General features: G+C 43.5%; 4 protein-coding genes across 5 annotated transcripts in view; 3 read left to right on the top strand and 1 right to left on the bottom strand.

Annotated features, from left to right (window-relative positions):
• The first annotated feature begins 1,924 nt into the window (after positions 1-1,924).
• gng5 (guanine nucleotide binding protein (G protein), gamma 5) lies at positions 1,925-3,989 on the top strand. Its single transcript, XM_080546367.1, has 3 exons — positions 1,925-2,071; positions 2,708-2,852; positions 3,717-3,989. Exons 1-2 carry the CDS (start codon positions 1,994-1,996, stop codon positions 2,831-2,833), a joined length of 204 nt encoding a protein of 67 aa, XP_080402493.1. The 5' UTR covers positions 1,925-1,993; the 3' UTR covers positions 2,834-2,852; positions 3,717-3,989.
• An 804-nt stretch (positions 3,990-4,793) lies between these two features.
• LOC308171758 (sterile alpha motif domain-containing protein 13-like) lies at positions 4,794-6,427 on the bottom strand (the record flags this gene model as incomplete). The annotated part of the gene is made up of 3 exons (XM_080546634.1): positions 4,794-5,442; positions 5,746-5,857; positions 6,390-6,427. The coding sequence occupies 3 exons, from the start codon at positions 6,425-6,427 to the stop codon at positions 5,299-5,301; spliced, it is 294 nt and encodes a 97-aa protein (XP_080402760.1). The 3' UTR covers positions 4,794-5,298.
• Positions 6,428-9,990: 3,563 nt separating this feature from the next.
• fuz (fuzzy planar cell polarity protein) lies at positions 9,991-11,613 on the top strand (the record flags this gene model as incomplete). The annotated part of the gene is made up of 2 exons (XM_080546306.1): positions 9,991-10,011; positions 10,287-11,613. The coding sequence occupies exon 2, from the start codon at positions 10,294-10,296 to the stop codon at positions 11,611-11,613; it is 1,320 nt and encodes a 439-aa protein (XP_080402432.1). The 5' UTR covers positions 9,991-10,011; positions 10,287-10,293.
• Positions 11,614-16,761: 5,148 nt separating this feature from the next.
• The window catches only part of gpt (glutamic--pyruvic transaminase), a 15,609-nt gene continuing 4,839 nt past the window's right edge, over positions 16,762-27,531 (top strand). Inside the window, exons 1-6 of one of the 2 annotated variants that reach the window (XM_080546636.1) lie at positions 16,762-16,869; positions 17,430-17,628; positions 23,402-23,491; positions 23,654-23,762; positions 24,159-24,292; positions 26,083-26,326. In XM_080546636.1, coding sequence (XP_080402762.1) covers positions 17,491-17,628; positions 23,402-23,491; positions 23,654-23,762; positions 24,159-24,292; positions 26,083-26,326 — 715 coding nt within the window. In that variant the 5' untranslated portion in view covers positions 16,762-16,869; positions 17,430-17,490. Of the gene's footprint in view, positions 16,870-17,016; positions 17,629-23,401; positions 23,492-23,653; positions 23,763-24,158; positions 24,293-26,082; positions 26,327-27,531 lie in introns of those variants that run through there. The other variant, XM_080546635.1, reaches the window with a different exon arrangement.

Genomic DNA, 27,531 nt, shown 5'->3' with positions numbered 1-27,531 from the left:
ATTTTAAGAAGGTTATAAGCAAACGTTTTTAGAATGGTTTTTAGAGAACGTTATCCTAAAACATTCTGGGAACAAACAAAAAACTTAAGCTGAAAATGTTTTGAGAACATAAGGTGTAATGTTCTAGCAATAATGTCAACTCACATTTTAAGAAGGTTATTACCAAACATTTGTAGAATGTTTTTTGAGAATATTATCCTAAAACATTCTGGGAACTTAAAGAAAACTTCCCGCTGAAAACGTTTTCAAGAACATTAGGGCATAATGTTTCAAGAACATTAGGGCATAATGTTCTAGCAATGTTGTCACTTAACATTTTAAGAAGGTTATTATCACACAGCATTTTAAAAATGTTTTTACAGAACATTATCCTAGAACATTCTGGGAACTTAAAGAAAACTTCCCACTGAAAACATTACGAGAACATTCTAGGTAACATTCTTTGAACATTTTTAGAACAACAAATTGCTAGCTGGGATGCCAGTGAGAGTTTTATGAACAAGCAGAAGGATCTTGAAATCTATTCTGAACTTAACAGGAAGCCAGTGTAGAGTCTCTAAAATAGGAGTTATATGAGTTTGTTTGTTTTGGTTAAAACTCTCGCTGCTGCATTTGACTGTTACATAGTCCAAACGGGTAATAACAAAAGCATGCATTAACACTTCTGCATCAGCTTGCCGGAGAAAATGTCTAACTTTTGCAATATTCCGTAGATGCTAAAAACCATTTCTAGTGATAGATTTGATGTGAGGCTCAAAGCTTAAGTCGGAATCTATAATCACACCTCCATTCTTAGCTTCAGAATATGTACAGACCTTGTTGATGTCTTCCATGAAGGAAGCTCACATTCGTTCAAGTAGCCACAGTATACAAAGAGCGTATCAAATGTTGAACGCATTAAATGTCCTCTTCTGACTGACGTGAGCCCAGGTTTCACCTCGATTTAGAGTCTGACAATGTCATTATGACGTCATCCGCGATCGTGGCCGATGACATCACAAAGGCGCAAGACAGTGTTTTTTGGTCAGGCTGCATTTGCAAATAAGAATTTGTTCTTACATGTTTGCCTGGTTAAATAAAGGTTAAATAAAATAAAAATAAAAAAAAAGTGTTGACCCACGGTGTCTGTCCCGGGATTCTCCCGTATTTGACGAAGCAGGTGGTTGATGGTTGCCTAGTGGTGATGTTAGGATTGACTGTGTATCCCCCTGTCTAAATGTAAGGGCTATGGTATGTGGACGTTGGGGGGAAGAGGATATAATAAAAATATCCCTTATTTTCAAATCCCAATGTTGACAGGTATAACTCCGTATGTCATTTGGACCCCAAGGACCCCAATTGAAATAAGCCAGTGGCTTTCTTGGGTTTTTATCCTGTTAGTTGACCTTGTATGTAATATGTACTTTCATGTACCTACTTCTGCAAATACTACGGTAGATAATAATAAACGTTTTTTTTTTTTTTTTTACCCTCGTTGAGAGTGAGTGAGTAAGAGAGAGACAGAGACACGCTTGTTTAGATATGTCTGGACTTTCATAGAACTTGTTTACACTGTTTTTTTTTTTTAAACTGCAATGTGCAGTTAAAGCTAATTACTACGTGGGGTTTCTGTTATGACTACTGTATTTTTTAATACGGCTTTTAATTTGAAGCTGATAGCGGAAGTGTTGATTTAGAATGAAATGTTTATGGCATTTACTGATGTAGACTTTGAAACAGACAATTTTCACGCGCGTGGCACATGGGCGCAGAATTAAAAGCAAGAGGTTCCGCTCTTGACTCGCGCTTTTATTTTGAAGCTACGAAGCCGGAAGTGTTGTTGTTGTTGAGTGACAGCCCTGTGCCCTGCGTCATCAGAGAGGGGCGGGACTCGTCGATTTCTCCCGACTGCGACTGCGCGAAAGAAGACTTTACCCGGATGTGGAATTAGCTTTGCATTGTCTTGTAGCTGGCTAGCTAACGTGTCGTATTGTTTTCCATAAACACAGTAAAGATGTCTGGCTCAAACCTGGTGGCGATGAAGAAAGTCGTCCAACAGCTGCGTTTTGAAGCGAGCATCAACAGAGTGAAGGTAAACCTTTATTATAATATATATTATATGTTCTAGACGGCCATCTAACAGAGGCTAGCTAAGCTAAGGGCGTGGATACTTACTGCTCTGCACTGGGCGTTGCGACTGCTAGCATCTAGCTAACATTGCAAACCTAGTCTTTTGTCGAAATATCTCCAAAATTTTTGGTTGCTATAAATATATTTAGTTAATTAAATATCTTTACATTTGGATTACGTCTGGCTAGATGTGAGTTGAGCTCCTCTCCCAAACCCAGGGCTGCTTAACTCCCCTCTCTCCCTGACCCATCTCACAGTTCAACTTTGCTCAGGTCTCTAGATAGTTGAATAAATCCCAGTATTTACGTTTCCATACATATCCGGCCTTGTATAACATCTGTATCTTCTCTCAAATGTTCCGATCGTTTAACAACAAACTATTTGCAACGTAATTCAGCGATCGTGCGGCGGTGTGTTTTTCTGTTCTCGTCTGTACTTGTGTATGGTCCTGCTAGTGCAAACATGACCAGTGCTATTCCAGGGATAGGTGCTAGTGCAAACATGACCAGTGCTATTCCAGCGATAGGTACTAGTGCAATATTATTTGCGACAGGTAGTGCTTCATGTTCATAGTGTGTTCCTCTATTGTTGTTCTTAGGTCTCTCAGGCGGCAGCAGACCTCCAGCAGTTCTGTATGCAGAATGCTCTCCAAGACCCCCTCCTCACGGGTGTCTCCTCCAGCACCAACCCCTTCAGGCCGCAGAAGGTTTGCTCCTTCTTGTGAGACCAGACCACATCCTTTGGTGAGTATAAGTGGTTTGGGGGACTTCTACAGGGCTGACCTGAACCACACTGTTCTGGATTAAATATGTGATTTTCACATTATTCTTTCGTGCCGTAGTTAGAATTCAGTTTCACCCATACGTCTGGCCTTCAGCAAATGAACACGCCTTTGGAAAAACAACAAGTAGAGCTGCATACTCGAAAAGCTATGGGTGTGGTTGAATGTTGATCGGAACACATTAGTTTTGCCCCACACCCCTAGGCTCACAAACCTAGGCTCACAAACCTAGGCTAAGTGTCTTATGGAGGAAGGTCACTGATATGTGTGCGCAAAGTTAGAGTGCAATCAGGGTGATTCCATCAGGCTAGTCATTTCCAGCACTGTCACAGAACCTAAATGGATGTGTGACCAGACCAGTGCAGCTCAGGCCGGCCCTGTCGTGAGATATGGGTAATAGACACACTACTTTACGGTTAGTTTCCCAGGCTTCAATAAAGACATGGTACTCACTTAGTGGGAGAGCTCAAACAATGAGAGAAGAGGCACTGAATAAATATAATATTATTTGTATAATATTTAATATAGAATAAATAGTCTATGCATGTTCGTAGAAGAGGTATGATTCCCCATCTATATCCCTTGTTGTCCCCATAGGTGTCATCAGTTATTGTCATAATTGAGTGTCATATCTCCTGTTTCTATTAGGAAATGGCAACTAGTCATATGTAGGCTACAGTGCAACTGCGTCATGAGTGGATGTTGTACAAGCCACATTTTTCCTTATAAAAAATGTATATGTAGTCTGTAACAGCGCAGCTGTTAATAATAATTATAGTCATTTCTGATAATCTAATTTCTTTGCCTCTTTGTTTCCAAATTCCAGGCCTTCATTTTGATGCTACAGGGAAAAAGTTGACCTCAACACTGATCCTCTTGCCAAGGCATTCCACTGCCACAGAATCTCACAGTGTAGAACATGTCACACTCATGTCAGGAAGATCGCCATCTATTTTCAGCCACATTAGAGGAAACAAGACAGGTTTATTTTTCATGGCACAGTGTGGTTTTCAAGTAAATTATTGTGCCTTTTCTATTTTATTCATCATTGTTCTTGACTTTTTGTATTTAGAAAATAAAACACTTTCTTTCTCTACTACATGCTTGTTTTCATAGATTGTTATTGTCTCGCCAGTGTATTATAAATATATATATTATAAATACCCCAGGTAACAACACATAATGTCATCTTAAAGGGATGTTTTTACCCATCTTAAAGGGATGTTTTCTAAATATTACACATTTAGTTCCTTATTATTAACACTTTCAACCAAAAACCAAGGGATGGATGTCAATGGACCCTAAATTTTAATGTTTGAATTCCTAACAATGTCAGATGAAATTAGGCGGTTTCAGGCCCAAAACGTCATGGCTGCTCAAGTAAAACTAAATTACCAAAGTCTCTTTCTCTGGGAAAGTCTCTCTTAAAATTAGATTAACCACACAACTTTCAGTATACCTAAGAACTATTGTGGTGGAAGATGCCATATCCATTGAGGTAAAAAAATTATAATCTAAGATAGCAATTTTTTGCCTGGCAACTTGCTCCATAGGCTACATGAAGGAACTATTTGAGTCTCCATAAGCATTAGCCAAAAGAAAATGGAAAGCTTCATTGGCGCCACTCTGGTCATGACTATTCAACAAAATAACAAATCCATAGATCATTTTCTGCACCCTAGGTTTATATGCTGTATGGATTTGCCCACTTGACTTTGGAGGTTCCTCCCTGTTGATTGTGAAACTGACTTTTTTGATTGATTGAAAACTTTATTAGAAGATTTGCAGAAGTAGGTACATGAAAGTACATATTACATACAAGGTCAACTAACAGGATAAAAACCCAAGAAAGCCACTGGCTTATTTCAATTGGGGTCCTTGATTGACATTGGTACATCTCAATGAAATCATTAATGAGGACAATATACAAGTATGGTTTATTGTGCAACCAGTTTTCTGCCTACTGTAGTAAGCACCGGCATAATACAAATGTTACTGTACAGCCTGCTATATGATAAATCCACTACAGAAAATCTGAAAGAAAAATGTGGGATCTTTTAAAGACTGAAATCCCGTGTAAGTGCATAACTAGACGTGAGAAGTCAGGTACAATTCACAGTGTACACGTCTTCAAATAAAAGTCCCTGTTTTGTTTCCGAAAGGAAAACTGCCAGCGCGTTTTGCCGTCTCCAAATATGGACGGCGCAAACTATTTGGCAGATATCACTGCTTCAAGTAAAGAACAGATGCTTTGCATAAGGGTGCAACCACAGTGGTTCTAAGCATCATCCTCCTTCACCACCATCCTCTTGGATCAATTAACTTCTCCACATACCCTGGTCTATGCTGTCCTGCCTACCATCCATCCTTCAGTAGGTGATTGTTCTCTAGGGAGAGGTGGGGTGATGCTACAGTGAGCTGCTCTTCAGGTGTTGGGTCTGCAGGGGCTTCACGTGGTACTGGTAGATCTTCAGCGCAGGGCCTAGTTTGATAGACAGGCCGGTCAGAACGTCGTTCCGAGTCATGAGAAGCAGAGACTTGCCATCAATCTCCTACAAGAAGAAACGTAAAGCTGTCACGGGTGTCTCGATTACAGTTCAGTCACCTAAGGTTACAATAAAGAGAATGAAGCTCATTATATCTCTAAGAAATAAATAGGCAGAGGGAAACATTGAACCCCATTTTTACCCCAAGATTACTTGTGCGGTGAGAGAGAAAAGTAGTCAATGTTCACTCAAAAAAGAGAGGGAGATTGTGTTGTGTGTGTGTGACTGTTTGTTACAGGACAGAGAGGTATAGGGAGGTCGGAGAAAGGGAGAGAAGGAAGAAAGCACTAGAAGAATATGTGCTCATGCCTGGTCCTGGAAGACGGTGGCCTGCTTCTCAAAACCGGCAGCGTGGAAATAGTTGACGACATCAGTGACCGCCCACTCTGCAGGGTCGGCCACGTGCCCATTCTCCACCAGGCTACAGTGGACAGAGAGGACAGGGGGAGGATGGACAGTATGTGGCTTCCATCATACAAACCAAATAAAGAGACACTTAATTGCATGTCAAGCTCAGCAAAGACATTCTGGTATGATGGTATCATATGCTGAGCTACATTGGCCCATTCAATTAACTTTCACCGTGATCATCTACATCACAAATAGCATTGCTGTTGTTGACCCAATCTTCTGCCTTCTACAGTGTATCCTTTATATTTACATTGCAGTCATTTAACAGATGCTCTTACCCAGACGACTTACAGTAAGTACATTCACTTTAAGTAAGGAAAACACTTCCACGCTGTGGGCACCAGGTGCCCAGAGGGGGCATCGAAACAGCCTAATAATCATCATAACGATTAATTATTCAAATTTAAGATGAATCACAACTACAATAGACACCATTAGACCACCATTAGTGCTAGCACCCCTGACAAAAGAAATCTATTTAGAAATGTATTTCTATAAGAATAGGTGTTATCTTCATGAGAGAGAACACCCCCTGGACTTACAGTTTTGTATCCATGGATCCATTGGTCTGTGTCTCCATTCCAGCTAGTAGGGAATGGAATAAGAGATAAAACAAAAAACGAAGTAACATAATCACATCAAAACATTCATGAATACTGCCATGAAGTGCTAAAATTATGGGATTCGTGAAGGTTATCTGGAAACAATTAATTGAATTTCTGAAGGCTTTAATCTGTGTCAAATATTTAGAGCATAGAAAAGGATGGTGATTTGTCACCATTTCTTTGAAACGTAGGCATGCTTCAGTACTCAGTTGCTAAGCAACACACAGTGCTCTGCCTGGGTAGTAATGGGACGGTGAAGCATTTTTACTTCTTTTGGCTCTATACTACAAAGGTTTCCATCTGAAATTAAACAATTACTATGATGAGGTTAAAGTATAGATTGTCAGCTTTTTCTTTTGTCCATGCTGGTTTCACCATTCAGAAATTACAGGTTTTATACATAGTCCCCCAATTTCAAGGCACCAAAAGTGGTACAGATACACATAATATCCAATTTAAGCACTCACGTTTTGTATTTGGTCAACAATCCCATGCGTGCAATGACAGCCTGAAATCTGCAACCCATTGACCCTACAAGACGCTGGGGAATTTCTTTGGTGATGCTCTGCCAGTCCTAGACTGCAGCTATCATCAGTTGTTGTTGTTGTTGTTGTTGTTGTTGTTGTTGATGTTTTTTAGATGAGATGCTGAAGAATCTTAAATCTGAAGACTGACATGGCCAGTCAAGAACATTGAAAACTCCCTAGTTGCTATGGAAGAATATCAGTACTTGTATACCGTTGTTTGGTACCTGTACTATAGCAATGACAATAAAGACCATTAATTCATTCATTCATTCATTCATTCAATGAATTTAGAGGCATTTGCTTGTACTTGAGCATATAAGATGTTTCTATACAGAAAATACATTCTGCTATGGCCATCAGCAGTGACATCATCAGTTAAGACAGATGTTAACCAGTTCTAATGGCAGCTTTCTCCTCCAAACCTTCCTCTTCAATCTCTCGGGTACATGGCATTTGTCCACACCACCTTTTTCCAGACCTCTGCAGGCTTCTTTACATACTTTTTTAGAAAACTAACCCGACCAATCTTTTTCATGATAACTACCGGTATGCCTCTGTCGTTCATCTGGTGACATATTCTGCGGAGGGTGAACGTGTTCCTATGCTATGGGACAGTTGTTTTGGGGGTTTTCTTTGGTCATCCACTGTAGAAGTCTTCCTTGGCCTTCCAGCCTGTTTGTAGAAGTCTTCCTTGGCCTTCCAGCCTGTTTGTAGAAGTCTTCCTTGGCCTTCCAGCCTGTTTGTAGAAGTCTTCCTTGGCCTACCAGCCTGTTTGCGATTGCTGAGCTCACCAGTGCTTTTAAAAAATGATATTCAAACTCCTAAGGTTTTGGCTATGTTTCTGATCTGATCTTTTTTTCTGGATTTTTCAGTCTAATAATGGCTTCTGTGACTTTCATTGATACCTCTTTGGCAAACACAAAGCCTAGAATCAAGAGCAGACATTGACAGCTCTCCTGCACAAATGATGTGTCAGAACACATCTGACCAGAAACACCTGTCTTACCAGAAACACCTGTCTTTTTGGTGAAAAGTGTTGTAATTTCTAAATGGTGAAACAAATGTGTACACAAACACATAAGATAAAAGCTGAGAATCTATATTTAAACATCATAGTAATTGTTTGAAATACAGTAAAAGAAAGTGCTGAGAATGTGTGTTCAAAAAGCATTATGCAATCTTAAATGAAGGATGAGCCTGATGACAGCCTCATGTACTTCCACACTGAGCTTCATTGACAGACAGTATCTCACAGGAGGAAAGAATAACATGACCCAATTGGGAAAGCAAATTGGCCAAGATAAAAATGGACAGGTGACTGTCCTGATAATAATTTGGACAATTTGACAAATTGTAAATAACATTCCAAAGACTTGCCGAAGCAAATAGGTAGTGAAACATGGCACATGCTGACCTTTGCAGGAGGGCATTCAAGCTACAGTACATTTCGAAGACCAATGTGAGACTTTTCGGGCTATATTTGAACGGGGGCGTAGGCACATGGGGGTGTTTCTGAAATATGATTGCTTATTCAGCCCAACTGATGGCTTTTGCCCTACTCATTGTCACCAACACGCCTCGATTACCTCTGGCCCTACTACTCCTACATGATTATATCCTACTCCTGGGTTTAGACCAGCTGAAACATAGGTCCATTTGGTTATAGTGATGCTCATAATCATTTTATGCCTGGTCATTAACGAACACAGTTCCCAACTTGATTGGTAACTCAAGAAATCTGACTGTTTTTATGAATGATGTCACCACCTACCAGACTTTATGTATTGAATGAGAACTATTGGGGATCTCTTCCTAACTTCAGGCAGCGCGTGTCCCTCAGGTTCAGCAGTGGTGCAGATACACCCAATGGTTTACCTGTTACAATGACAAAGAGGACATGCAACATTAAGAAAGAAACGCAAACATCTAGCAATAAGTGTGCTAAAGTAAGTACAATTGCCTGAGTAGGGTAAAATAGGGTGTCTGGGAGAAATGAGAATGCATTCAATAATGCAATAAGTTATTTTCTATTAACTGACAGTTCACACATTAACAGCTGTTCTAAAGACATGAAAAAGTATTTAGAGCATTTCTTTGCCGATTCTATAATAACCAATGTTGTAACTATCAGTTGTCTTGCTCCAAAATCGAAATACTCTACAAACTATAGTGTATATATATATATAAATAAACTATATATACTATAAATATAAATATACTATAAATAAATATACTATAAACTATATATGTTATTAACCCCAAATTAAAACACTGATTAGATTTGAATCAATACTAAATACTATAATTGGCACGAGCCTACCTTCTTCGAGTTTTCTTTCTACACGACTCAACAATCATTGGCCTTCGATAGTCGAAGGCGGAAATCGGAAATTCTAAAACGCTGATCTTAGGTCGGTAAACACTGATTCTAGGTCGGTTTACTGATGTCTCCTCGTTAAGGTTCAACGGGGACGGTTAGATAACAGCTGACCTGCGGTCTGCTTTAGACACGCCCTCTAGGAGTGAGTGGAGGTGTCACGTGAGCAGCCGGTTGCCGTGGAAACGTGACTGGAGTCGTTCCGTGGTGTTGAGAGGTGGGCTAAGCTAAGCTAGCTGACATCTCTACAGGATTCATTCACATGTCACAACTTCACACGGGATGTTTAGCAGCTACCAACGTTTATGTTGAGTATATCGTGTTGTTGTTTTTTAGATAGATGGCAAAGTGAAAAAGTTATCAAGAAGTCAACTCTGCTACTTTTATGATGGAGAGCTAGCTAGCTAACTGTATGATGGAGAGCTAAGCTAGCTAACTTTATGACACGAGCCGAATGAGAGAGAGGAGCAGGGGGGGGGGGGGGGGGTAGATTTGCTTGCAGGCACTTTTTTATTCACTAGTAACCTTTTGTGACAGGCGTCTGCTGTTGTTTCCTCACAACTGCATCATGGACATGACCTCAATCATCAATCACCCCTTCATCAGAACAGACCAGACCTCCTGGGACCAGTGAATGGTACAGGACACTCAACAGGTACATAAGGTACATCGGGTACATAGGTTCAGAGATAGGAAATGTTAGGATATTTATAGCATAGCATAGAGTACAGCACAGTGTTTTATTTGTATAGTATAGTATAGTGGATAGTGTACATAGCCTTTATTTATGTAAACCAGCTCTTTTTCCCTTGTTGTTTTTAGTATTTTTTTCCTAGCACCAGGGGAGCCCCCCCTCCCAAATTTCGTTGTATGGTACCTGTACTATATTAATGACAATAAAGACCATTCATTCATTCATTCACTCAACAGACCCGCCATGCTCCAGCAGCAGCAGCCAGGCTCGGTGCAGCTCCTCTGCCTCACAGCCAACAGTGGCGTCCCCCTCTTCACCCGGGGGGCCGCCAGACAGCTGCCCTTCTCCCTCATCGGCTCCCTGAACGGAGTGCACATGTTCGGGGTGGGACAGGGAGCGCTGTTGGCCGGCTGTGAGACGGATGAGGGAGGCGCGGTGGTGTGGCGGGTGTTCCGGGACAGCGTGATGCTGATCGCCGTGAGCAGCGGTGGGCAGCAGGGGGGCGGAGGGGGCGACCTCCGTCTCCCCCGCCTGCTGGAGAACGTGTGGAACTGCATGGTGCTGGTGCTCGGCCAGGACGAGCTGGTCAACGCCCGGAACGTGGAGCGCCTGAAGAGGGACCTGCGCTCCTGCTACCGCCTCATCGACCAGCTCCTGGAGGGGGGAGGGGAGGGGGGCACCATGGGGGACCTGACCCACTGCGCCGACTGCCTGCTGCCCCCCAACCCCGCCGTGCTCCAGGAGGCCCTGGACGGCTTCGCGCGGGCCGCCGACAGCGAGTTCGGCTGCCTGATGGTGCGCGGGCGGGTGGCCGCCGCCACCGACAAGTGGTGGCGCCTGGTCCCGCAGGAGGTGGTGCTCCTCTCGGCGCTGGCGCGCTCGCTCTCCCTCTCCGGCTCGGCCTCCTGCGACACGCCCGTCTTCCTGCCCCACGGAAGCCCCACGGTGGCCCACCGCCTCCTCCGCTTCCAGCTGCTCCCGGGGGCCGACGTGTGCGTGCTCTGCGGCCCCGGCCCCTCCCTGCACCGGGCTGAGAGGGAGCTGCTGGGGCGCTGCTGGTCGCCCCTGGTGGAGACCCTGAGAGGCTGCCTGGAGGCCGGGGAGCGCTGCCTGCCGCCCTCCGTGGCGCTGCGCCCGGACGTGCTGGCGCTGCTGCTCGTCAACAGGGAGTCCCGGCGCTCCGTCTCCTGCGTGCCCGCTCCCGCCGGCCTCTCCCCGCTCAGCGACCCCCCACGTCCCTCCAGAGGGCGTTGCTGGGAGCTGCTCAGGCTCTTCTATACGTTCTCCGCCACGCGCTACTTCTCCCCAGAGGAGAGCCCGGCCCCAGCCCCGGACCCGGGGGAGGAGCCACAGGGGAGGGACGCTCTCCAGGAGGGCTTCGCCCTGGGCTTCTGCCACCAGCCTCTGCAGTGCTACCTGGTGACGGAGGAGTGTAAGTGCTTCGGCCTGCAGACCGTCCAGCACCAGCTCTACCTGCTCACCCCTCTCTCCGTGCCCACCTTTGCCTTGCGCTCTGTGGCCACACAGACGCTCTCCACCATCACTACTGCCACAGGCTTCTAGGCTAGCCAGTACAGTATATAATTTTGGATAGGCTATATATTATCATGAAAGAAGTAACGGATAGATGTTTCACAAGTCATTTATACACAAATGTAAGGCCTTGCTATGCTTTATAAAATTATTTCACAAAGGGTTAAAGTAGACAACTCTATATGTCACATTTGGCAGATGTAAGAACCTGATATTACACCATTTATATAGCCTAGTATGAATTTCCTTATACATGATTTGTGAAGCATCTATGTAGGACCGATGATTTACTGTGTTTGACAAAACTATCGTATCAGCCTAACAGGTGTCTACCTAGAGACCATCATGTTGAAGGGGCTGTTATTTACCTCAGCCCACAGCCTAGAATGTCCTAGAATGTATCCCTGGAGTGAAATGTCATCAGCAGGGTTGTGTTTCATCTCACCACCAATATGTGACTTCTTAGACCCAGCAATTCATTTTTGTCCACTCTAACGGACATTAGTTTTTGGTCTATATCTCTGAGGCCAAATATAGGCATGCCTTACTGTCTTTGCCTGTGGCTGGGTCAGGGCCTGTGGCTGGGTCAGGGCCTGTGGCTGGGTCAGGGCCTGTGGCTGGGTCAGGGCCTGTGGCTGGGTCAGGGCCTGGGTGAGTAGGCTTAGCCCCCTTGATGCAGGCGTGCCACTGTGTTGATGAGGGTCGTGGAGCTGACGGGGCTGCTACTATCTACGGGGCTGCTACTACGGGGCTGCTACTAGCTACTATCTGCTACTACTATCCCAATGCAGGCATGTGGCTCAGGGTTGCCACTCCAGGGTTGCCTGGGTTGGGGTGGTCGTGGTGCTGCTGGCCCTGGGCGATCATGGGCTCCTGCTTTTTTCATTGGCCGTGGGGTTCCCCTCCCCCACCCCCAGGGAGCTGTGTTGGCCCTGGAGGCTGGGGGGTCGGCTGGGCCTGCTGCTGTTAGCCCTCCCTGTCTGCACAGGCCTGGGGACGGTGGTGGCGGCCCTGGGCGTGCTCAACGGGAGGTGTGAAGCTAATTTGGTCAAGCAAGACATGGGACGAACCACTGTGACTTGACTGACAGAAATAGACACATCCGATCCAGACTCATTGAACTGCTGTTTATGGATTTGACAGCTAAAATACACTGTCACAGGATTACTGATTTAGCAAAGAGAAAACCAAGTGCTCTACTGTAGCTTTTTCTTACAGTTTTCTTACATGTGTATTTTTGCACTTGTTCATTGTGAAATGTTGTTGTTGTAAAACAATCTCTTGAATGTTTCTATTGTGTTACTGCTGATATTCTTATTAAATTGTGGACAACTACTAGGCTAATTGTTATTCTTTCAATAAATCGGCGCACTGCATGCAAGTGGATGAATGAACAATGAACAACCCAAGTTAGCAATATGGTCAAGTTTGCCCCCTACTGGTTGAAAATGTTTCAGCATGGGTAAACATGAACTTAAAGGTCCAGTAGGTAGCAGTTTATTAAGGGGTTGAGAGTGGTTTCAGTGATATAACTGGCTGCCAAGAGAGTGCATTGTTGTGTAATCATTCTAGATCACTCTAATCTAAGTTCTGTATTGTCTGTCTCCTGCTGTTTTTGTTCAAGAGTTCTGACATTTCCACAAAACAACGACTCTCAATATTCTGCTTTTTCAAATGTTATATTACTTGTTAATAAATTATATTAATAATTCTAGAATTATAATGTTATCAGAAAGGATGTTGTTGTTTGGAAATTCGAACTCTTAACTAACCACCACAGTGGCAGATTTCTAACAAACCTACTCCCTTCTCCGTGTTTCCTGAAGTGCTACATTGCCATCCCAGTAGTATTAACACTTACTAATAACATATTGATCAGAACCTAGATTAATTGAATCAGATGTTTCAGTCCAGGGCTGGAACAACGGCCTCCACACCAGTTGGCCACCTCTGCTGGCCGACTGGCCCCACCACCTCTACGCCAACACGGCAGTCACGCTGCCCGGTCACATCTCTTCACTATACTGGCTCCCCGCTGGTGGAATTAAACCACAGATGTCAGAACTGCAGAGTCACTCCCCATATTCCGCCGGAGACTGAAGACCCATCTCTTCAGGTTACACCTTAACTGCTCCTCCTGAGACATCTACTACCCCCCAGCACTGTGCCTCCTGAGACACCTGCTTCCCCCTATACTGTGTCTCTTAAGATTTCTACTTCCCCCCCTACTTCCCCCTCAGGCAGGAGGGTGCAGTCTCTAAAAACGGTGAAGGCCCGACATGCACACAGCTTTTTCCCCACAGCCATCCGGCTCCTAAATGCTGCTGCCCCCCCCCCTGACCTGACCCCTATCTATCTACCCTCCCTCCACCCCCACCCAGAGAGCTTTGTCTGGACATGAACACTTGAAGACTTGATCTTTGCACTTATATTTATATATTTATGACTCTTGCACTATGATGTTGGTTTGCACTGTCTTCTCCTGTCTTGCACCTGTCCTGCTGTAAACCGTGCTCCACTGTCCCAACCAAATTCCTAACATGTTTACATGTCATGGCAATAAAGTCTTCTGATTCTGATTCTGATTCTTGTACTGTTTCTCCTGTGTCAAAAAAAATAAACAAAAACGTTCTTATTCTATCACAACGACTGTCAATGGCCCCTGGCCTGAGCTAGATTACTCTTCCTGCTAAGACTGGTGAATTGATGATTCACTTGCTTAGTCAAATGTATCGATTGTAAGTCGCTTTGGAATAAGGTGTCTGCTAAATGCCCAAAATGTCAATGTAATGTGGTGCTCCAGAGCCTGGGGTGTTTACTCCTGCTGAACAGTAAACAACAATACTGGAGACATGAACTGTCAACGTGGCACACACACATGTGTTGTGATGATCTTAGACTTTATCGGGTTTGTTTGTTGTTTTTATTGTTAATGAACATCAAACAATAGGCGACCTCTTTGGACAAAACAAACCATATAATGGTAGTTAATATGTCATGCTGATGCCAGCAGATGATAACAACTTTCTCTCTCACACACACACACACACACACACACACACACGTCATGCCATTCTATTATGATACAGCCACTTCCAGTGTATACAAAATGCCTCAATACAGAATTCTGTTATGTCTCAAAGTTCGGTTAATAATCATCTAACTTAAACTCATCAAAGTTGTATTGAGGTCACAATGTTATCAAATGAATGACACTCAGTTGGAGATTATGGTGTTGTGATCTTGGACTTCATCACTACTATAACGCTGATGCCAGCAGCTAATAACAACTTTATTAATTCACATTAATTAATGATTAGTTTGTTCCTCTTCAGTAATGCTAAAACATCCATGAGTGACAGAGAGCAGGGCATAGTGTGGAAAATCAACTATCCAGCAGAAATGTTTTGTCCTGGATGCCTTGAGGGTTGAACTGCTGGAATTGAATCAAGTTTATGCTATAGGTTCGATATGTCCTAGTAAAGTGCAGTAACACTATTGGCAAGGGTTTGGCAAGGATGGCCACTACTGCCCAATGAAATACAGTGTACTGTGGTTTTACTGTCTGCACTGTGAGCATGACCATTAGATTGTTTTGATGTTTTTGGTAACTCCTTTTAGGCACTACAGTCATTTGTAGCTTATAAATGTTTCATAAAGTAGCTAATTAGACCATTGTAATGTATTACTAGCCATTTCTTTTAGATATGGTATTGTGCTTTCTTATTCTCATGTCATTAGTCATGTAGTAGCTGACCAGTTGATGCAATTGCAGCAACATTCCAATCACCAGCTCACATCCAGAGATTGAACCAGGGCCAACCAAGGCCAACCTTGCCCCCAATAATGTTGTTGTTTGTTTGTGTGTGTGTGTGTGTGTGTGTGTGTGTGTGTGTGTGTGTGTGTGTGTGAGAGAGAGAGAGAGAGAGAGTGTGAGTGTGAGTGTGTGTGTGCGTGTGAGAGAGAGAGAGAGAGAGAGAAAGTGAGAGAGTGTGAGTGTGAGTGTGAGTGTGAGTGTGAGTGTGTGCGTGTGCGTGTGTGTGTGTGTGTGTGTGCGTGTGCGTGTGCGCGCGTGTGTGTGTGTGAGTGCGTGCCTGTGTGTGTGTGTGTGTGTGTTTGAGGACAGATGTTCTGTTTCCTCAGCTGAAAGCATTAGTTTGACAGCAGACATGTGACCCTATCCCACTCTCAGGTCTGACCTTGGTCCTACGAATATCCACCATTCCACAGTCAGGCCAAGTGCTATGGGCCCAGTCAGGATTCAGAGAGCTATAAATGGAAAAAACATCTATCCACTATCCATACTGTCACAATGCAAGAGATTATGCCAAGTAAATGAATGATCATTTAGGTAAAGTAAACATTGCATGGTGACCAGAGAGCGAATAGGCTACTCATTATAAAGTGGGAACTCATTGCCAATTGCCTACAGGCGAAATACATACAGTACAGGCCAAAAGTTTGGACACACCTTCTCATTCAATGCGTTTCCTTTATTTTCATGACTATTTGGTACATTGTAGATTCTCACTGAAGGCATCAAAACTATGAATGAACACATAGGAATTATGTATTTAACAATAAAGTGTGAAATAACTCTAAATATGTCTTATATTTTAGATTCCTCAAAGTAGCCACCCTTTGCTTTTTTGTTGTTAATAAAATATATAATAATAATATTAAATATAATATGTGTTAATAATATGTTATTATATATATATATTTAATATTATTATTATATATTTTATTAACAACAAAAAATATATATTTTATTAACAACAAAAAAGCAAAGGGTGGCTACTTTGAGGAATCTAAAATATAAGACATATTTAGAGTTATTTCACACTTTTTTGTTAAGTACATCATTCCACATGTGTTCATTCATAGTTTTGATGCCTTCAGTGAGAATCTACAATGTACCAAATAGTCATGAAAATAAAGGAAACACATTGAATGAGAAGGTGTGTCCAAACTTTTGGCCTGTACTGTACATGCGTATATTCTGATCAACAAATGCAACAATCTATGTCCATTTACACTGTGCTTGTTTCGTTTGGGGCTGTAGGCTACACAATTAGTAGCAAGTAGAATCTCGGCTCGTGTCCAAACAGGAGGCGTTGCGCTCATTATCTGCAGTTTGGCCGAGCCTCAGTCTCCTCCCAAAGTCCACAGAACAGAGAGGAGGTCCATGAAGCTGGAGGAACAGTTGGAAGTAGCCCAAAGATTGTCCCGGCATTGTCTCTCTCTCGTTAACTGGACAACTCGACCCTGACTAACAGCCAAACGGTGCGTAATGGGGATTGCATGGGGGGGGGGGGGGGGGGTGGAGGGGGGGGATAAGAATACCCCATAAAAAGGGGGGGGGGGGGGTGTATGGGGTGAATAATGTTACCATGTGTGCAGAAGAAATAGACATCGGGTTGAAAAGAGAGCATCGGTTTGGTCGAGAGTCACACACGGGCTAGTTTTTTAGGGTGATCTCTTTAGGTTCTCTCCCTAATTGTCAGGTCCAAAGGTCCGACCGGCTTATTTTAGAACTGTGCGCCAGTTGCTCAACTGCCTCACACAGTGATCCTCTGTGCGTTCATAGGTCCCAGAGTGGGGGTTGTCGCCGCACCAGCTTCACAATTTCAGCCCAGGACTTAGAAAAGTATTGAGACTTTGTAATCTGTCTGCTTCACGCATAGGCTACAAATGTTTCCACCGAGAAGCTTGAGGGTTTTAACCAGATGGCGAAATGACTTCGGAGCAGCGCAATACCTCGCCATGCAACCCCTGTCGGGTGTCCGCTGTGTCCGATCAATGATGATCTCTTCTCCGCTGTCCCCCTTCTCTCCCCACGGCAGAGCCATCAGAGCCATCTCAGGACTCACTGTCCCGGCGCGACGGGGGCTTTTCCAAGAGAACATGTCTGAGAATGGAGTCTCGTCCCGGGGCAAAGTGTTGACCATCGACACCATGAACCCCGCCGTGAAGATGGTCGAGTATGCCGTGCGCGGACCCATTGTGCAGCGAGCCATGCAGATTGAGAAGGAGTTGAAAGAGGTATGCAATGCATCAATCATGGAACTGTGTTTCACTGTGAAGGGAGTTGAAAGAGGTATGCAATGCTGCATCAATGGAACTGTGTTTCACTGTGAAGGAGTTGAGAGAGGTATGCAATGCATCAATGAAACATTGAAAGAGGTATGCAATGCATCAATGAAACATTGAAAGAGGTATGCAATGCATCAATGGAACTGTGTTTCACTGTGAAGGAGTTGAAAGAGGTATGCAATGCATCAATGAGAAGGAGTTGAGAGAGGTATGCAATGCATCAATGAGAAGGAGTTGAGAGAGGTATGCAATGCATCAATGGACCTGTGTTTCACTGTGGAGGCTTTACTCTGATACTGGTTGTTGTACTTGGTCTCTAGTTGCCCGCTTTGGAAGCAGCATTTCTCAGCGAGGATGAATCAATTCAGCTGTCTGTCTCCTAACTCATTGCATGATCATACCCACCAATCTTCATTTGACACAGCCTGGCTCAGGCCTTCTTGGTCGGACACAATAGGTTGTACAAGTGAAGTTTGTGTGTGTGTGTGTGTGTGTGTGTGTGTGTGTGTGTGTGTGTGTGTGTGCGTGTGTGCGTGTGCGTGTGCGTGTGCGTGTGTGTGTGTGTGTGTGTGTGCGTGCGTGTGTGTGTGCGTGTGTGCGTGCGTGTTATTATTATTTTAATTGACTTATTCAGGGGAGTCCCTTTGAGACCAATGTCTCATTTTCAAGGGTGCCCTGATTACAAAATATATACACATAACTGTTATTTACATCAAGGGGTTCAAGGGTGCTTTATTTGTCACATGCACAGAAATACAAAGTAAAACATGCAGTGAAATGAAATGGGACTTGTCACTCAACACTGTGCCAGAGAAGAAAAAGACAATAGTAACAACAAAAAGACACAGGACATGAGAGACATAAAGAATAAAAAGACACATTTTAAAAAGGCAGTAGCCTAGCGCAGTACAAGGGAACCAATTACAAACCAGTTAATAAGGTTTGGCCCAATGATACTAAAGCAGCACGTCTTAGTGGGTCCTGCAGGTCATTCCATGCCCAAGGAGCTCAATGACTGCAGGCAGTTCTACCCAGCTCAGAACACACGTGGGTCCTTGTGGACAAATCAATCTTGAGATTGTGTTACTGTAGGTCTCCAGCTGATAAGGGTGGAAGGTCGTGTCCCAGTGTTGGATCCTTCTAGGGGTTAGGGATGGCCACCCAACTACCTGATATTGATTAGTATGAAACTTATCAACTGTAATAAAGGACTGAATCTAACTGTTTCAAAGTGGAGCAGGTTGCATGCATATAAATGATGTCCCCATGGTGGAGGACAGATAGGAACATTAATGGCCACCTTTATTACTGACTAACAAACAATGTTTACATTCAAGCAAAAGGCTGAACACATTACACATCTTAATATACACATGAAAGATATAGGTCCTGATCATATTTATGCAATCCTATTCTTTATAATGATCATGTCAGAGGTTGGAGGAAAATAAGGTTTATTTTATATTTCGTATAACTGGTGAAAACATATTCTTATATCTCTTCTTTTTCCCACTGAGATCAGAGTTTCCAAGAGCGATTCATGAAAACCCCACTTTGACCAATTACCTTCTTATCTTGTGAACCTAATTTGTGTTCCCCTTTAGCACGTATGCATACAAACCGCTCTTCAATTACTTCATTAGATTCTTGTCATGTGTTTGGTTCCACGTCTGCCCTCGACATGTTCACCAACAGGGATCCTGTGTGTTGTGTCTGCTGACACACCCTCATGTCAAAGAATGTCAGTCAGCAGTAAAGTTTGCCCTATAGGTTAGTTGAGGCCTCAGTTCATTTGAAAGGGAAGCGGATGGTTGGCTGTTCTTGTAATTTTTTCAACAATGATGAGACGAGACCCTGTCTATGAGGTTATTTTCTCTCCCAAATACCCCTCATTTTCTCTATTCTCTCTCTCTGTCTACCTCTGTCTGTCTGTCTGTCTATCTTTCTCACTCACTCACTCTCCTCCTCCTTCCCTCTCTCCCTTGTCCTGCCCTCCCTCTCTGTCTTCTGTCTCTGTTTGTTCGCTGTTACATCAGAGTTGTTCTTCCAGTTGGGAATGGGGTGAAAGTCCACAGAGATTCCATTGTCTGTCCTGATATTACATCAGCTCCATACAGTTTGATCTCACAGTGATGTCTATCATAAGAGGGCAACTACTCACGATAGGCTACCCTAAAATGCCACTGTTAGCTTTCACATTCTTAAACAAACACTCACCACCCCTACTCAGTCATAAGGGTTCGGCCAGTTGGTCAGGTGTTGGAGCCCTTTTCTCCTTTGTCATTAATATGAGAGGTGCCAGTAAAACTGGCTGACAAAGAGTGTTATCTTTCATGATTTAATGGACGACTTAACAGTCAAGAGGTTGGCCAGACTGTTGATATTGCACTGTAAAATGATGTCTCCAGTATGTGGTCATTTGTCAAGATGAATGTACATCTAGTGAGATTGCCAATTTGTAGGGTTTTCTTCCCGCTGTTTGCTCTTTTGGTTGCGCTTGCCCAATAGATCAAGACCGTTAGTCAAAGCCCACTTCCTCTACTATCTGCTACAGCTACATTACAAGAGGGGTTGTCATAGAAACACCCAGCATAGTTTACCAAGTCCAGTCTTGTGTGTTAAGCAGCCTCTCTGAGTGCTGTATCCAGGAGAAGCCAAGTTAAGAGTATCGTCCTGAGTAATTACTTTCTTTACCAGATGGTACAGTGGCACCAAATGGACTTTAGATTCATGGATTTTCTTTTATTTGTTCAGAGGCCTGGGATAGGGATATTACTCATTCAGTGCAGTGAAGTACTGATGTGAAATTGTCAGGAGACGCAGATGTAGGATCAGCTTACCCCTCTTACTGTTTCATGTCACACTGGGTCGAGCCAGCCCTCTCTGTCTGAGAACACCTGCCTTTTCAAACTGAACTCTGAAGAGTGTTGGGTTTCTTTGGGAAAACAGGGCACAAAGCCCACATTCACCTGCTTACTTTTTTGTAATATGAACGAAACATATACGCACACACACACACACACACACACACACACACACACACACACACACACACACACACACATACAGCCAGCCATTGCACTTTCTCACCAACATCTGTATATTCTCTCCTCCTAAAACACAACATTATTTGAGAGTTTAGAGGAACTTTTGTGAACTTAAGTGAGGCCTACATTCTCTTCCTCTTGCGACTGAAATGTCTTGAATATTGTGCAAATTCAGAGGTCAGGATGCAAGAACAGTTGATGTCACAGATTTTCTGTTGACTTGTGAGCTTTTGTGAAACATGTTTCTGACAGCTTTTGCAACGGATGAGATATCTCAGTCGTAAAATGCTTTGGAACAAGCCCCAGTAGGCCCTGTTGCATTGCACCCAGAACGTGAGCAAAACATCAAGTCACCAGCTTAGCGTCTGCTAAATGGTTACAAATGTAAAATCTTTTGATTGTGCTGTTTTTCTCCACTTCTCTAAACAATCAAGAATCAAAATGTTCGATCGAAGTTGTGGTTTTGGGAACTATGTTTCTCAGTGCAGCCACAATGTATCATGCAAACAAATTCAAACAAATTCATATATTTAAGTAACTGCATTTATCATTCACATCCTGACCAGAGTGTGTTATTTACAGAGAAAACAAGCTCATGGCTGCATGAAACTGAGCAAAATGACACCAGGACACCAAAAACCTTAGTTTTCAGATATTTTTCTTCTAATGCTGGGTCTCGAATTTCATTATGTGTGAAATGCTCCGGATGAACAAGATTGTGAACCCCTGCACTACTACTACGTCTGTGACTAAAGACCTGACAAACAGACACACTCAAAAGTCTCTGCAGATGGAGGTTGGTTGCATATCGTGCAGATCTGTTTGTAATCAAATGTGTGAATGGGAGGTCCTGTGAATGAGGGGGTGTCAGTCAACCTGCTCTGTGTGATTGGTCTAGGCCGAGAGGCACCTCTGCTGTGTGACCAATAGGAATGGAGGAGGTTCTCCCTGGACTCATGAGTACGCTAGTTTATCTGGATGGGACAAATATGTGCCCCCTGGTTTTAACAACAGCATAGCTGTTTTGATTTCTGCAAGATTTCAACATGTGGTACTTGTGGCCACCTACTGTGGCCACCTTCTGTCTGTTGTTGTTATTGGGTGTCAAATACCAAAACATCTGGACATCTGGAAACTGACAGAGGCAGTGTCCTTCAGCAGTTCCATTGTCACAGTTTGTCCTCTACAGAGGTTTTCAACAGCTTGAAGTGTTTGTTCTCAGATGCTATGTGGGAAGTAAGGAGTGGCCTTTTTTATTGGCCTGTAAATGTACCATACCCCTAAGAACCAATTATTTATTTATTTTTACACTGCAATTGACGCCTGTTTTACTACGTAATGCTGTGTTTCTACTGCTGGGAGCTAAATCAGGCTTTTGATCTGTTAAATGTCGGTCTGTGTTTGTGTGTTAGTGGGTGTGGGTGTCTTATCTGTGTGAATCTTGCTCCTATTGACACACATATCATAACTTCACATAGGCCAGCATATGATTGTATTTGGTGTTATGTGTCATTCACTATTTTATCCTCTTTACTTAGATTTTTAACTCAGGAATTTATGTTACAGTATGTTTGATATCCTAAATTAAGAAAGGAGAATGCAAATACGTTGAACCGATGTGAGGTTTGCATTATGCACATATTAGCATTATAGTCACATATATTACACCTGGACCTGTATAATTCTCTTGAGAAAGATGTGTTTGAGTGATAGAAAGGACAGAAAACTAACGAAAGAGGCCATACATGAGGGAAGGGAAATGATGGAAAATGTCTGGTGGTTGTTTAGCTGTTACTAAGGGTTATCTGTTAAAGTCAATTTGTCATTAAAAACAAACATTACCTGAGAGAGTATATTATACTAGAGATATGCCACACCCTTGGTTTACTATTGGTTTAGGAGAGACTGGAACTACTGTATGGTGGCAGTCTCACGTGGGGATTATTTCTGACCACATTACCACACTGCTGGAGATTAGCAGTTGTCATTGCTAGTCTGCGTTGCTAAGAACCAGTGGCGTGCGGTGAGGTCAATGGTTGGGGAGGCACTGGCTATCAGAGACACATTTACATACATATGAACCCGATTGGCAGCTTGCACAATACTATTGGCGACCGTATGTTTCATATTTAATATCAGCATTCATTGCACACGAATACAGGTAAACACATGCATACAGGTAACTTACGTATTTGATTCACATTTTATAGGCAAATGCAGTTCCACTATTTATACTTATTCAACACAAATGAAAATATCTTGATATATATAAACCCCTCAAAAAAAGTTCGGAAACACTTTTTTTGTTGATTATTCCTCCCCTTTAATAATACCAATTGGTATTGTATTTTATATCGTTGGAAAGCCTGATTAGTCACCTTTACAATGAGGTACAACTTGTAAGGATGATGCATTCGTGGAATGAGCAGCACAGCTAAACGTGTGGGTAGCGGCCCAAAAATATTTGCCAAAATCTCCTATATATATTCTTCTGTTGGTATATAGAAAATAGATTTGGTTAAAAGAAAATCGGGGTGTATTCTTTAATAGAAGCTATGTTGTTTGAAGAAGCATGTAGTCATCATCCTCTCCTTTCTCACTCTTCCCCTTTAAATCGTTCAATCGTTGAACCACCTTCCCCCATTCATCTTGTGCCCCTCAATTCTGTCCCTCAGGGAGTGAAAAAGCCATTTTCTGAGGTCATCAAGGCCAACATCGGTGACGCCCATGCCATGGGACAGCAGCCAATCACCTTCTTCCGGCAGGTCTGTTGTGTTCCCAACTCCTTAATCTGAATACCCCCATAAAATTATTGTCTTTTACTTTGTTATTTTCAGCGTCACATGTATGCAGATTTGTGTGCATTATTTAGCATAAACCCCTCTCTGTTTTCCACCTGGCTCTCTGACCTCTCTCTCTACCACAAGGTCTTGGCAATCTGCTCTTATCCGGAACTCTTAAATGATAACACATTCCCAGAAGATGCCAAAAGTAGAGCGCGGCGCATTCTGCAGTCTTGTGGAGGGAGTAGTATGGGTATGTTCTTTGTTGTGTTTGCTTTCCTTTAACCTCTTCAATGTCTGAATTGACAATGGAGTACATTTGACATTTTGGGCATTTAGCAGACGCCTTTATCCAAAGCGACATACGTATGTCACTTCCGTTTTCAAAGTAATGCTCTCTCTCTCTATCTCTCTCTTTCTCTGACTCTCTCTTTTTCTCTATACCTCTCCCCTTCTGACTCCCCCTCTCTCCCCCTCTCTCTCTCCTTTCTCTCTCTCTCTCTCTCTCCCCTCCTGACTCTTCCCCCCCCTCTCTCTCTCTCTACACCTCTCCCCTCCTGACTCCCCCTCTCTTTCCCCCCCTCTCTCTCTCCCCTCTCTCTCTCTCTCTCTCTCTCTCTCTCTTTCTCCCTCCCTCTCTCTCATCCAGGGTCGTACAGTGCCAGTCAGGGTATAGAGTGTGTGCGCCAGGACGTGGCTCGGTACATTGAGCGGAGGGATGGGGGCGTGGCCTGCGACCCAGACAACATCTACCTCACCACAGGGGCCAGCGACGGTATTGTGGTACGTTTTCGGATGAAAATAGAACCTCAGATAGAGCTGACCCATCACACACACTGAACCGCGTGAATTACCCTCGCACGTCATTGATGTCTACGACCACGAGTGCCATCAAGCTTACTGATCTGAAGATTGCATTTTCTCGCTATTCACCATTATTCTCACTGCATTTTCTCACTCATCCACATTATATGAGTGGAACACTAAAGCAAGGCAGCTTTTTTTTGTCTTCTCTCCCTTTTGTATGCTGTATATCTGAGAGGACTGGACAGGTGGAAGCCATTTCAGCAAGCATTGCTTAATCTATCATTTAATTTAACTAGGAAGCCATTATACACATATAATATAATGTATATACAGTGCCCTGTGTAAGTACTGTAATGGGACAGTGAAGCATTCTTTCTTCTTTTATCTCTATAAAGTTTGGATTTGAAATCAAATAATTACTATTCTTATTACGGTTAAAATAGATTAAAATAGAGATTGTCAGATTTTATTTTATGGTATTTATGTATATATAGTTTTTTTATGCAGGGTATGTAAAAGTGATGTGGCCAAACGGCTTGACATGTATTTCTAGTGCGTCAGGCGTGTTCCGTCACATCATTTGTGCAGTCATAAGAGGGCTCTCAATGTCTAGTATTGATTCTAGGCTTTGCCCTTGGAGTCTGCTAACATGAGTGACGTCAACATGAGTGGTGTCGGTCAACATGAGGACCAGAGACGTCAATGAAAGACGTCAGGGAAATCATTATGAGATTCAACCTACCAAAGTCAACAGTTTGGAACATTAAAAGGAATTAAAGGAAAGAAAGCACAAGTGAGCTCAGAAATCACAAATGGCTTGGTAGGCCAAGGAAGACTTCTACAGTCAAATGCTCACCATGATTAAGGAAAACCTCAAACCAACTGTCCAATAGATCAGGAGCACACTCAGGAGGTAGGCGTGGAAGTGTCAGAGACTACCATCTGCAGAAGACTTCTCCAGCAAAGCTACAGCGTAGTGTACCTACACTGCCAGGTACAAACCACTAGGTAGCCATAAAAACGGGATGACCCAGTTACAGTTTGCTAAAAAGTAACTAAAGAGTCAGAGGGTTATGGACAGAGACAAAGATTAACATGTACCCAGGTGATGGCAAGAGTAAAGTGTGGAGAAAAAAAGGAACTTCCCACAGCATACCACCTCATCAGTGGAATATGGTGGAGGGGTGTTATGGCTTGGGCATGAAGGCTTCCACTGGAACTGGCTCACTTGTGTTCAGTCATGATGTCACTGCTGACGGATTCTGCTGCAGCAGCAGGATGAATTCTGAAGTGTACAGAAACATCTTGTCAGCCCAAGTAAACACAAATGCCTTCAAACACATTGAACGGTGCTTCATCATACAGCAGGACAATGACCCAAAACATCCCTCCCTGGGAACTAGGGAATTTTCTTTAGGGTCAAGATCCCCAGCATCTGTTGAGGTCAATGGATCGCAGACTTCAGGAAGTTATTGCATTCAAAGGATTGTCGACCAAATACTAAACATGAGTGCTTCATTTGAACAATTTGATCAATCTGTCCCCATCACTTGTGGGTAGCCTGCAATAGGGGGACGATGCATAAAAAATAGTAACTGTTTGATTTCCAAATCCAAAAGTTTGGAGTGTAGAGCCAAAAAAAGGGGGAAAAATGGTTCACTATCCCATTACTTACACAGGGCACTGTATGGTTCAGCTTTAACCTTTTGAGAAGCACTCTTTCATGCGCTCCACTCTTCCTCTTCCTCTTCCTCTTCCTCCGTCAGACCATGCTGAAGCTACTGGTGTGTGGCGAGGGGGCGGGGCGGACGGGAGTGATGATCTCCATCCCCCAGTACCCTCTGTACTCGGCTGCCCTGGCTGAGCTGGGGGCCGTGCAGGTTAACTACTACCTCAACGAGGACAAGTGCTGGAGCATGGACATCAGCGAGCTGCAGCGCTCCCTAGAGGAGGCCAGGCAGCATTGCAACCCCCGCGCCATCTGCATCATCAACCCTGGCAACCCCACTGGTAAATTCCGTCCGCGTCCTATAACCGAAAAAAAAAACTCTTACCCTGTCAGAGTAATGACGGCCCAGATCTGGCCAACATCAGTGTTCTACCAGCATCCGGATGTGGCCCAGGTACAACTTTGTTCTCTGGAACTGAAGTGGGCCGGATCTGGCTGCCATGAGTGAGCCTTATCTTTGCCATTAAAAGGCCAGATCTGGGCCGGTATCTGGATGTGGCCCAGTTATCACTAGATAAGATGGTCCGTAGATGAGCCAGGTCTGGTGGCTTAACACTTAGATGTGGTAACCAGATCTGGGCCATTTCTGGGCCATCATTCCAGGTGGTAACTGGGCCACATCCACATGCTACAGTGCTTTTTCATGGTGATGATTGGGCTTAGTGACGGCCACCAGAGCCGGTCCACTTCTGGCCCAGGACACCAAGTTGTGTCTGGGCCACATCAACGTTCTGGCCCAGGCTTGGCCTATTTGTGCCAAATACTTTAGTTGTGGCAATCAGATCTGGCCCACTATTTAAGTTATTTATTACTTGTGTTACATATTGTGGCCAAGATTGAGTTTTCTTATGTCAACCGTAACAGGCCCATTTATAGATACTGTTGAGTGTGCTGAGATCCATGTATGGTAACCAGATCATTCTTGTATTGTCAATAGATCTCGCATTTGTACAGTAACTTATAGTTCTGTTCCTTTATTCCATGTGGAATGCATCAACATTTTAATTGGGTTCACTGTATACCGTACTTATTTTTTACAAGTATATCCAATTAAAGAGTAAATAAGTCGTCTTTTGTAAAACTAATATAAATTACACTGTCAGTTGTATGTGTGTGTGTGTGTGTGTGTGTGTGTGTGTGTGTGTGTGTGTGTGTGTGTGTGTGATGGGGGGGGGGGGGTGGAAGTCCCAGATCACCTGGCAACAGAGGGCAACAACAGCCGTCACAGTGCCCTTCTGGATGGTGTGTTTGTTTGTATAAAACATGGTTGTGAGTGCAGGATAGGCCCATCGCATTACATGTGATGGGAGCAATAGATTGGTGGGGGCAGGGCCTGCAACCACAAAACAATCCTAACTTGATATGCACAAACTCTTGAAATTGAGTGCAGATCTCCCATTGACAATAGTGCTTTATTTATCAAAAATATAGGAGTTCACAAAGTTCCAACATAGGTTTTAGTTGAATCACTCCAGTGTTGATAATC

Source organism: Nansenia antarctica (genome assembly GCF_963989245.1).
Source record: "Nansenia antarctica genome assembly, chromosome: 16".
In the NCBI taxonomy this organism is placed as follows: Eukaryota; Metazoa; Chordata; class Actinopteri; order Argentiniformes; family Microstomatidae; genus Nansenia; species Nansenia antarctica.
This window is presented reverse-complemented; position numbering and strand designations above follow the sequence as displayed.

Excerpts from the sequence above, each read along its gene's own strand:
- gng5 (XM_080546367.1), top strand. The coding sequence starts at position 1,994 with ATGTCTGGCTCAAACCTGGTGGCGATGAAGAAAGTCGTCCAACAGCTG. Across the intron at positions 2,072-2,707 it reads CGAGCATCAACAGAGTGAAG|GTCTCTCAGGCGGCAGCAGA; the intron begins GTAAACCTTTAT and ends TGTTGTTCTTAG.